Source organism: Quercus lobata, chromosome 4, assembly GCF_001633185.2.
Source record: "Quercus lobata isolate SW786 chromosome 4, ValleyOak3.0 Primary Assembly, whole genome shotgun sequence".
Taxonomy (NCBI): domain Eukaryota; kingdom Viridiplantae; phylum Streptophyta; class Magnoliopsida; order Fagales; family Fagaceae; genus Quercus; species Quercus lobata.
The window spans coordinates 72,269,988-72,282,187 of NC_044907.1; the positions used below are offsets into that span (position 1 = coordinate 72,269,988).

Sequence of the window (12,200 nt, forward strand, 5' to 3'; positions counted from 1 at the left end):
GTAAAATCTCCAATAATCTACACACACAAAAGGCATAAGGATACAATTCCATCTAAAACATGGTAGACACAACAAAGTTTCTTTCTCTTATTACAATGCCATACATGCCCTTTAGATTCAAAGCTTAGCGGACGCACTGATGTGTCTTACAAGTTCAACGGACCCAAATGAAACACAACCGTCTTTTTTTTTTTTTTTTTAAGGCAAAACAAACTCAAACTTAAAACATCACAAAATGTAATGAAAGTTCAAATAGTGTAAAAACACCCTTGAACGTTTAGACCCCCAATTTACAAATTAACCAATTCAAGCTTTATGTCAAACAACTAGTGTGCGGAAAATGAACATAAGCTATAATATAGAATTGGAAAAACTATCTAAACCAAATTAAAATCACAACCCAAAGCAGATAGTAAAAGGCAAAGATAAAAGGGAAGGAAGATGCAAACATAAAGACAACACGTGATGTGTTATCGAAGAGGAAACCGAAGCTCTCGGCATAAAACCTCTCCGCCGCCCTCCAAGCGATAAACAATCCACTAGAAAATGTAATTGGGATACATGGACAATAATAGACCCTCCAAACCTAATCTACCCAGTACACCTAAGTCCTCCAAGCTTCTTACTCCAACGAGATTGCGCCGAACCTTTTTCTTTTCTAGCTTCCCGAATTCCGCTACTAGACAATAGCATCAACCAATGTAAATTAGTTCCTTCCTCATTGCTTCCCAGAATACCAAACAGCCCTCTCACATTAATGAATGTGGTGAGAAAAAGGTTTTGGTAAAATGCCTCTCAAGGGTTTTACAATGGAGAGAAAGAGAGTTGAGGAATTTGAAGAGACTCTAATGTATAGATTGTAGGTGAATCAATCTTATTTTACTCTAGGGTTTCTCTCTCAAAATTCTCTCTGGAAGCTCTCTTTCATTTGTGAGTATAAGGGGTATTTATACTGGGGTGAAAGGAGAATGTGAAACGTCAGGTTTTTCAAAACAGGGGTGGCTCGCAGCTTGGTCTCGCGACTTGTCTGAGTCGCGAGATCCAGTTACGAGATAACCATATGGCCAGTTGTCTTATTTTGTCCTGTAGTGCTCCAGCTAGCATGATTGTTCACCTTCTGGCATGCTTGGCACGTGTGCTGCATTTGGCGGTTTGCAGCCGCGAGTCACCCGCGTGATCAAGCCGCAAGTCTCTGTTTTCTTGCACACTTTTGAGCAATTTAACACTCTATCTCACTCACTATCCTTACAACAAAACCCACCTAGATATAGGGTTACTAAATGCTGAAATACAAGCAAATTTGGCATAGAATAAAGCTAATAAGATGGTTGATTCAACCTTACAATCTCCCCCTTTGGCTATTCTGTGACAAAACCCTAAAACAGACTCTAAACTTAACATGTAAGTTGGGAACAGTTGAGCCAAACTCACTCACATCTAACTCTAGAAACTATGAAGCACTTGAATCATAAGAACATGAAACTCCTAAAACACAAAAATACACCATGATCATTGTATGCAGAAAAGTATGAAATGCATATGAAACAGGCTTAAGGTGATCAAGCAAAGATGAAGTGAGGTATCAAATCATGGCTCGATCAACCAAGTAATCACCACAAGGTAGTGATTACAGTGTTCATTCACACTTGGAATGAACACTTGAATATACAAGTTAACAAGAACAAAGCAAGTTACTTGTATGCCTAACACTTAACCAATGCATAATACACTAAGTATATGCATCTAGGAACAATCCTACAAGGGCACAAGAGTGACAATACTTAAAAGAAAATGCAAGACATTTAGATAGAAGTACTGATTTAAAGAAAACATAAAAGGCTGCATAAAGCATGGTACAAACCATAAAACCTACAAATATGCATAAAACATAACCTTAAAAGCTTACATAAGCAACATGGGTACAAAATACAATATAATAACTTAAACTGAAGAAGAATGCAGAAACACTCCCCCTTAGGTAATATCCGCCCCCTCTGATCAGGCTATCAAACTGAAGAAGAATGCAGAAACACTCTCCTTTAGGTAATATCCGCCTCCTCTGATCAGGCTATCACTCCCCTTTTTGTCATGGAATAGGCCATACATTCTCTTCTAGCCTTCTCTGAATCTGATCCAATTGAGTTTGAAGTGAGGTAAACTTCATATCCCATCGAGTGCTGTGATGGTGTAGAGTAGATGTGAGTCCAAACATCTTTGTATTCAACTCGTGTACAGAGGATACAATGTGATCAAGTTTTTCATCAAAGGAGAGAGTGCTGAAATGAAAGCCACTGTGAGATGCGGAAGTTTCTAGTTTTGCTCTCTTTCGACTATGTCCAATGCTTGCGTTGAATGTACGCATGTTGATTGGACTCGATTTTGAGTGAGGAGATTCATCTGCCGATGGATAAATTCCTTTGAGCTTCAAGATCCTTGAAAGGATACAGCAGAAAGGAACACATGTTCGAGACTTAGTTCGTAGAATAGTTTTGCACAGAACATGAAAGATATGAGCACAAATGTCAATTTCTACATCAGAGATTAGGTCATGAAGAAACAAAGCACGTCCGAGGTTCATATACCCAGTGCTTGATAAGGGGTACAAATTGTGAAACATCACAATTGTAAGCACTCTTAGTTTTGAAGGAAGAGAGGAAACACTGACGGAGTTTCCATTGGATGAGGATTCCAAGTCTTGTCCAAGACCCTCCTTAAGAAGTTCCTCATCAGGACAAAGATCATCATAAACCGGTGAGTGTCGAAGCATTGGTCGGTTGATGTGAAGGATCTCTACCAAATATGCAGGAGAGACTGAAAAACTCTTTTTCCTAACCCAACACTTAAGTTCATCTTCTTCCACAATTGCGTTGGCATAAAATTCCTTTACCAAATCTTCATACGCATCATCCAGATCAGAGAGAAGGTAATTCCAATCCTTATAAGCAAACCATTTCGGAATGTCAGTGTCATGAAGTGATGATTGATCAACATGTCTTTCTAGTAACGGTGTAGCATTTTGAAAATAATTCTCATGAGACTGAAAGGCAGCATAGGATCTGAACTTGTTGGGGTCGAACCTTTTTGATGAAGAATGAGTCCCTTTTGTTTGAGGTGAGTAGTCATCAATATCAATGACATGTTCCTTCCCTTTGGAACTGCCTCCTTTCACAACTGCTTTCTTAAATGGTGACATTTCCAGTCTGAATCATGAATAGAGGAAAAGAAAGAACACAATCCAACAGACATTATTAGCAATAGGTTAGTGTCAATTTAGGGATAATGAAGAAACCCTAAAAGCTAGATGGAAATGTCTAGAAAATAACAATGAGGGACAAAAATGACCCAAATGTAGCTACTCAATAGAGTGGGTCAGATTAAAACCACACAAAAATGAGAACATCATACACTCAAGTGATCAAACATAGGTAAGAGAAATATGAGTACCAAGGAGAACACAAAAACATGAGGAAAAGGCAAAACAAAGAGTAGAGAATAAAACCCATACCTTTCCTTGAAGATAGATTGAATGGTAACAAGATGTTGAAAGAATTTGAAGATTACCACAGTGATGATGCATAAGTGAAAGTAAGATTAGAAAATGAACAGACAGAGAGTGCAAGACAGGCAAATGAGAACCCCTTTTTGAGAAAAGTGTTGAAAATGAGCTCATTTTGCAGAACACGCGATTTTCGCGACTGAAGTGAGTTGCCAACAAGTCGCCAGATCAAGCCGCCAAAACACTCAAAGGCAAAATTTTGAAAAATTTTCTAAGTGTTTTTCGCGGCTGGATGGTCTACCTGCGAGGGAGTCGCGAGCTGAGCTGCGAAAATCTCTAAGTAACCCTCGCGACTGGACCTTCCACTCGCGAACAAGTTGCCAAAATTGACCCGCGAACTCGTGACTGAGGCTTGCGACTTGACTTACCCACGACTGAGTTGCCAAAACAAGGCAAACATGAATTTTTGACATTTTCAGATTTTAAGAACAAAATACTTTCCAAAAACACCTAAAACATTCAAAAATATTTTTGTGCTTGACTCAACAAAGATTGAGCATGTGAAAACACATTTCATCAAGTACGATTACACAAATGAATGTGGCATTTCTTGAACATAGACTTGTGTGTTGAGTGTGGATATTAACAATGAGATAGTCCTTAGTCTATTGTGAAGCTTCAATGATCAATTCAACCAAGGTATACACAATTAGCACTAGATCATGTGACCCATCTCAATTATAGAAATGTGCATATATGACCTCCCACAAAACTTGATAAGATGTCTTGGAGTTTTACTTTTGATTCCACTTTCAATCATAACAATTAATCTTTTTGATCCTTTTGAGACAATCACCTCTCATTGTGAGAGTGATATTTGATATTTCACTTTAATGAACAAGCCTTTGGCTTTTTGAATAAACATTCACTTTAATTTTTGGTCGCTTTCCCTTTTTCCTAGTTGAATACTAGTATGTGCGACAGACTTTTGCAGCTCAATATCTTTTTTCATTTGGAGATTTACATTTGGTGAGCTCTTTTTAGCAAAAACAAAAATAAAAAGTAGGAAGATATATAAACACAAGTCTATACATGTCTCAAGATCATCATAACCATTCACTAATCATTCATGACAAGTTTGAAGATCTATTTACAACAATCACATAGATTTCAAGATTTCTCCCACAGTGATAAGCGTGCAAAGAAGCAAGCTATGCTCGAAAATGCACAAAGCCATTAGCACAAAGGTATAAGGCAAAACAAGTTTTGAGACAAAACTCAACTATGTTAATCAAACTTTTTGATTTTCTAATTTTTATGTGATTTTTGGATTTTTGACATAAAAGAAGAAAAAGATTGATCAAAAATAAAAATGAACAAAAATATGCACAAATAGGTGAACAAACAAAATCATGCTACACAAAAGGCCAACAAAGTAGTGTGTGTCCCAACACAAACAAACTTATCATATTATAAATATGTGAAGCACACAACACACAAGAGAGTCAAGGAATTGTACCAACACCAATGGTCTTACGGAGTGATTCAAACCATGGACCATCGAGAGGCTTGGTGAAGATGTCCGTCTTTTGATTGTCGGTGTGTATGAACTCAAGACACACAACTCTTTCCTCTACCAGATCTCGAATGAAATGGTAACGTATCTCTATGTGTTTAGATTTTGAATGCTGGATAGGATTCTTGGAAAGATTGATGGCACTGATGTTGTCACAAAAGACACACATCGTCTCTTGAGGAATTCCATAATCATGAAGTAATTTCTTCATCCAAAGAAGCTGAGTGCAGCAACTTCCAGTGGCAATGTATTCTGCTTCAGCAGTAGATAGAGACACGAAATTTTGTTTCTTGCTCATCCACGAGACAAGATTGTTACTAAGGTAGAAGTAGCCTCCTGAAGTACTCTTCCGTTCGTCTACACTACCAGCCCAGTCAGCATCTGAATACCTGGCAAGACAAGCATTTGAGTCTTTTGAATGCCACAGACCATAGTTTGAAGTTCCATTAACATATCGAATGATTCGCTTAACTGCAGTCAGGTGAGATTCCTTTGGATTAGCTTGATATCTGGTACAAACACCAACACCGAATGCAATGTCCGGTCTACTAGCTGTAAGATAGAGTAAACTCCCAATGATACTCCTATATAAGGTGAGACTTACTTCTACTTCAGAAGAATCAACATTCAGTTTAGTAGATGAGCTCATGGGAGTGGAAGCATGTTTTTCGGAGTCTAATCCAAACTTCTTGACAATGTTTCTAGCATACTTCTCTTGTGAAACAAATATACCCTTCTTCTGTTGTTTGACTTGAAGACCCAAGAAAAATGTGAGTTCCCCCACCATACTCATCTCGAATTCCTTCTTCATCTCCTCAAAAAATTCAATAGCACAATCTTCAATGGTAGCCCCAAACACTATGTCAACAACATAAACTTGTGCCACAAGGAGATAATCTTTATCATTTTTGAAAAACAAAGTTCTGTCGGCATATCCCCTTTTGAATCCTCTATCTAGGAGGTAATGTGTAAGCCGATCATACCAATCTCTAGGTGCTTGTTTTAAGCCATAAAGGGCTTTCTTCAATCTCAACACATGATCAGGAAAGTAAGGATCCTCAAATCCTTTTGGTTACTCAACAAACACTTCTTCATTTAGGTATCCATTCAGAAATGCACATTTTACATCCATTTGATAGAGTTTGAAGTTCATAGTGCATGTAATGGACATGAGAATTCGAATGGATTCAAGTCTTGCCACAGGAGCGAAGGATTCATCAAAGTCTACTCCTTCTACTTGAATGTATCCTTGGGCTACTAACCGAGATTTGTTTCGAATTATCTCTCCATTATCATCGGTTTTGTTTTTGAAAATTCATTTTGTGCCTACGACATGAACATTTTCAAGCCTTGGAGCAAGTTCCCACACATCATTCCTCACAAACTGATTCAGCTCTTCATGCATTGACTCAACCCAATTCTTATCTTGAAAGGCCTCTTCTACCCTTATTGGCTCAAATTGAGCAAGGTAGCAATGATATGTTACATTATTGGCCAATAGGATGTTTCCTTTTCTGAGGCGAAGACCTTCATCTAAAGAGCCTATGATGTTGCTTTCCGGATGGTTCTTAATTACTCTTGAAGATGGCTTCTTTGATGTGGAGACTTCATCACTTCGAGAGATGGGAGGATGGACTTCCGGAGGAGTAAAAGGACTTGATGTTCTAGACATCGATCTCGTTTCTATTCTTGGGTTGATGGGAGTCGATTCTTCTTCTGGTGTAGGTTCTTCAACTTCTATATCAAGAGCTTCGACCTTAACATCGGGTTCTTTGGTGCTCAGCCCTTCTCCATCATCAATCATCTCCACCTTAGATAAGCCATCATCAATCTTGACATTGATGGACTCCATCATTGTCTTAGTAGAGTACCCAAGAAAAATACCCTCATCACATCTCGCATCAAACTTCCCAAGATTCTCTCGATCATTTAGGATATAACATTTGCTTCCAAACACCCGGAAATGCTTCACTCTAGGCTTCTTTCTATTCCAAATCTCATAGGCGGTCTTCTTTGTTCCTACTCGGAAAAATATTCTATTGCCAATGTGACACGAGGTGTTGACAGCTTCTCCCCAAAACTTTTGAGGTATTTGCTTGTTAAGCAACATGACTCTCGCCATTTCCTGAATCACCCGATTTTTTCTCTCTACCACTCCATTTTGTTGTGGAGTTTTGGGGGCTGAAAATTCCCTTTTGATTCCATTCTTTTCACAGAAAGACTCGAATCTTGCATTCTCAAATTCCCTCCCATGATCACTTCTTATTTTGGCAATAGGGACCCCTCTCTCGTTTTGTAGTTTCTTGCATAGAATTTCCAACCTCTCACATGCTTCTGATTTTTTTCTAAGAAATTCAACCAAAGTGTATCTTGAGTAATCATTCACAATGACCATAATGTATCTCTTTCCTCCTAGACTTTCAGTTCTGGTAGGCCCCATTTGATCAACATGAAGTAACTCCAAATATCGAGAAGTAGCAATCACATTCACTTTGTGATGACTTGCCTTTGTTTGCTTTCCCATTTGGCATGCACCACAAATAGTCTTCTTCACCTTTCCAAACTTTGGAAGTCCCTCAACTGCTTTAAGTTTGGACATTTTAGCTACCGGTTTGAAATTTGCATGCCCAAATCTGTGATGCCAAAATTCCAACATATCAACACGAGCACTTCTACACGAAATAGGTGCCGTGGGAGAACTACTCCATAACAGTTGTCTGTAGTCCGATTTCCCTCCAAGACTTGAATCCCTTATTCATTGATGATCAAGCATCCCTTCTTAGAGAATTGTACTAGGAAATCATCATCACAAATTTAGGTGATGCTCAGCAGATTCGCCTTCAGCCCTTTTATGTATAACACATCTTTCAATAGCGGTAATCTAGGTATCTCGATAGTCCCTTTGCCTAGGACTTGAGCATGAATTCCATCACCAAAAGTCACATGGTCACCAACTTTTTCTTTGAGTGTCTTGAACAATGACTTATCCCCTGTCATATGGTGGGAACAACCGCTGTCAAGATACCACAAGCATGAATTAAATACCTTCAATGAGGTATGCAAAAATAAGCTCACATGAGACAAACATTCTTGTCCTTCAAACAAAAACTCATCATCAGTTTTCATGCTTCTGTTAGATTGACCTTTCATTTTCAAACTCTCAATCATCTCACACAACATTCTATTCTTTCTTTTGTATTTCTTAATCAACGATTTAGATTCAGATATGCTACTATGTAAGATGTGATTCTGATTTTCAATATATTCCAGCATGTGAACAAATATCCTAGCATGTTTCTTAGTTTTTAACAACTCTACAAGTTCATTGTTAAGACACCCTTCAAACATACGCATAGAGTCATTTTCACAAACACTTAAACTACAATTTAGCATGGTATTTTTCATAACAATTATCACAGCACAAGGGTCAAGGATCGCACTTAGGTAATAAAACCACAACAAGTGCACCTGCTCTGATACCAATTGAAAGTTCAAATAGTGTGAAAACACCCTTGAACATTTAGACCCCCAATTTACAAATTAACCAATTCAAGCTTTATGTCAAACAACTAGTGTGCAGAAAATGAACATAAGCTATAATATAGAATTGGAAAAACTATCTAAGCCAAATTAAAATCACAACCCACAGTAGATAATAAAAGGTAAAGATAAAGGGGAAGGAAGATGCAAACACAAAGACAACACGCGATGTGTTATCGAAGAGAAAACCGAAGCCCTCGGTGTAAAACCTCTCCACCGCCCTCCAAGCGGTAAACAATCCACTAGAAAATGTAGTTGGGATACATGGACAGTAATAGACCCTCCAAGCCTAATCTACCCAGTGCACCTAAGCCCTCCAAGCTTCTTGCTCCAACGAGGTTGTGCCGAACCTTTTTCTTTTCTAGCTTCTCAGATTCCGCTACTAGACCATAGCATCAACCAATGTAGATTGGTTCCTTCCTAACTACTTCCCAGAACACCAAACAGTCCTCTCAAAGTAATGAATGTGGTGAGAACAAGTTTTTGGTAAAATGCCTCTCAAGGGTTTTACAATGGAGAGGAAGAGAGTTGAAGAATTTGAAGAGACTCTAATGTATAGATTGTAGGTGAATCAATCTTGTTTTACTCTAGGGTTTCTCTCTCAAAATTCTCTCTGGAAGCTCTCTTTCATTTGTGGGTATAAGAGGTATTTATACTGGGGTGAGAGGAGAATGTGAAACGTCAGGTTTTTCAAAACAGGGGTGGCTCGTGACTTGTCTGAGTCGCAAGATCCAGTCGCGAGATAACCGTATGGCTAGTTGTCTTGTTTTGTCCTGTAGTGCTCCAGCTAGCATGACTGTTCACTTTCTGGCATGCTTGGCACGTGTGCTGCATCTGGCAGCTTGCAGCCGCGAGTCACCCGCAAGATCAAGCCGCGAGTCTCTGTTTTCTTGCACACTTTTGAGCAATCAACACTCTATCTCACTCACTACCCTTACAACAAAACCCACCTAGATACAGGGTTACTAAGTGCTGAAATACAAGCAAATTTGGCATAAAATAAAGCTAATAAGGTGGTTGATTAAATTCAACCTTACATGTAACCAACAAGATTAGACAACCATCCAAAACCATTAAGAAATGCTAGTACTTTCAAGATTTGGGCTTAACCATTGCTCTACTCCAAGCCAAACCTTTTCCTCATTTGTCCAACAAACTCATAAACCTTCTTTTGGTCAAGTAGAGTCTTGGCCACAATCTCTTTTTGCAAGCACCTCTTAGCCCTTGCAACAATCTTGGGGCACTTTGCCTCCATGTTGAATTCTCCAAAGGTCTCAATTGCATAGAACCAACTGTAGAAGGGGATAAGAGAGAGGTCCACAAACCCAAATATTTCACCCCCAAAGTAATGCTTGTCACCAAGCTCTCCCCCCAATATCTCGAAGATTTCAAAGAATTCCTTCTTGCCTACCTCTTTTTCTTCTCCTTTTGTGGTCCATACCTTCCTTGAAACTTCATAAACCTACATATTCCACACATTTTACTACCACTTCCCACGTATTATATAACATGCATAAACAATGACAGTAGTGAATTTCAAATCAAGTCCACTGGGCTAGGAGAATATTTCTTTAAACCTTAGCAAAGGTGGAACCGTGGAAGGCCCATATAAGATGCTCTTGGTTGCAGGACATTAATCTTGCTCAATGATATTAAATCCGTGGTAAATCAACTTACATTATCGACTGTGGTATAGAAGAACATGACTCAGTATATTGGTCTTAAAATCACTTTTTGTTCTTCTTTTTAATCACAACACTTTCTATGATCTGCTAGAACTCGCAAACTTTAATCATGTTTGGTCAAATTAAGTACTAGAGTCATCATGTCTAATTGAATCTTACAAGTATCATCGCCATGATAAGACCTGAAAAATACTAAACTCTAATAGAATCTAAACATTAAACACATAATAGTGTTTTTTTTTTTTTTTTTTTTTTTTTCAGAGAAATCTGGTGAATCTAGCTTAATATTAATACTTAAAAAAAATACAAAAACAAAAACAGAACATGCAAAAGGAAAGAGAATGAAAAGAAATCGCAGAAAACGTACCTTCTTATCAACAAAATCAGCCCAGAACCTGGAATGAGCTCTCTGGTAAGGATCAGTGGGCAGCAATGGACACTTGTCCTTCCAGACCTCATCTATGTACTGAACAATGATGAGGGATTCACACACCGGTTTCCCGTTGTGGATGAGAACTGGGATCTTCTTGTGAATGGGGTTCATCTCCAAAAGCAGAGGGCTCTTGTTAAATATATCCTGCTCCTTGTACTCATACTTGATACCCTTCTCGGCCAGTGCAATCCTGACTCTCATACCAAACATACTGGGCCAGAAATCTAGCAGAACCACCTCGTCCGCCATCGTCACAGAACTGAAGATATTGAAGCAAAATATAAAGGGCAGGGAAAAGAAAGGAGAGATGAAGAAGTGAGAGATGGTATGCAAAAAACACTTTGAAGATAGCGTGGATTTATAGTCATAGACGGCGGTTAATTCGGAATTTCATTAATAAACAAATAAATAATGCTGAAGAGTATTCTAGTACTCACTAGACTATCTTGTGAAATAATTTTGATTACAAAATTCGTTTTTAGTTTCCGGATCCTTCCACAATCCGGTCGATGTCATTGCTTTGCTCATATAATTTTTCAGTGTAGCATTGCTTACAGAGTGGGTGTTGCGTCTTTGACTTTTCTTTTTCTTTTTATTTTAATTATTTATTTATTTTTGGTGGAAAGCGGGAGGTTTTATTTAATAAACTGAGTTCATACAACACCTACAACTGTGCTGAGGTTACAAAGCCGAGTTTCCCCCAGGCCAGTCAAGTCCCTTACCTATGATACATAAACAAAAGTAGGACATTCGCTGTACACAGTCATCATATTCCAGAGATGGGTTCCTCGCTTTGCTAGCGCATCTGCACAGCCATTTGCCTCACGGTACACGTGTTGCATGTGCACTTCCCATTCCTGATCCAAAAGGTTCCTGTAATCACAGATTAAGGGCAGAATATTAGTGGGATAGTTCAAATTTGAAATTGTTAGCTAGTTTAGGACCACTTTGGAATCTTTTTCCAGTTGAAGGTGCTTAATTCCCATATTCCATGCCATTGCCAGTCCTTGACGAATTGCCACCAACTCAGCTATATTGTTTGTTTCGAGGCCCATATGCATTGAGAATCCTGCAATCCATTGGCCTTGGTGATCTCAAAGAACACCCCCTGCTCCGGCCAATCCTGGGTTATCTAGGGTACTTCTATCAGTGTTGAGTTTAATAAAGGGGTAGGGTGGGGCTTGCCAGCTGATAATCTGAGGAATCAGATTCATGGGTCTATTGGTGGTATTGACTAGGAAATGAAATTCTATCGCCGCTTGAATAGAGGAATGGATTAGGCTATATTGGGAGCGGGATTTGTTTTTAAATATTCTTTCATTCCTTGCTAGCCAAAGTTTCCAACAGGTGAAGGGAAAATAGACCTGCCATGGAGGGTGGTGGGGTAAGGAGGTCCTAACCACCATAGCATTATATTTCAGCCAGTCTTGTAGCGGCAAATGAAAGAAAGACAAGGGCAGGATACCTGGG

At 38.8% G+C, this 12,200-nt stretch overlaps 1 protein-coding gene across 1 annotated transcript; it reads right to left on the minus strand.

The window, feature by feature from the left end:
• Positions 1-200: 200 nt before the first annotated feature.
• On the minus strand, positions 201-11,087 carry LOC115987199 (probable glutathione S-transferase). Its single transcript, XM_031110702.1, has 3 exons — positions 10,665-11,087; positions 9,652-10,074; positions 201-237 (listed from the first exon to the last, which is right to left on the minus strand). The coding sequence occupies exons 1-2, from the start codon at positions 10,977-10,979 to the stop codon at positions 9,730-9,732; spliced, it is 660 nt and encodes a 219-aa protein (XP_030966562.1). The 5' UTR covers positions 10,980-11,087; the 3' UTR covers positions 201-237; positions 9,652-9,729.
• Positions 11,088-12,200: the final 1,113 nt, after the last annotated feature.

Excerpts from the sequence above, each read along its gene's own strand:
- LOC115987199 (XM_031110702.1), bottom strand. The coding sequence starts at position 10,979 with ATGGCGGACGAGGTGGTTCTGCTAGATTTCTGGCCCAGTATGTTTGGT. Across the intron at positions 10,075-10,664 it reads CTGATTTTGTTGATAAGAAG|GTTTATGAAGTTTCAAGGAA; the intron begins GTACGTTTTCTG and ends TGGAATATGTAG.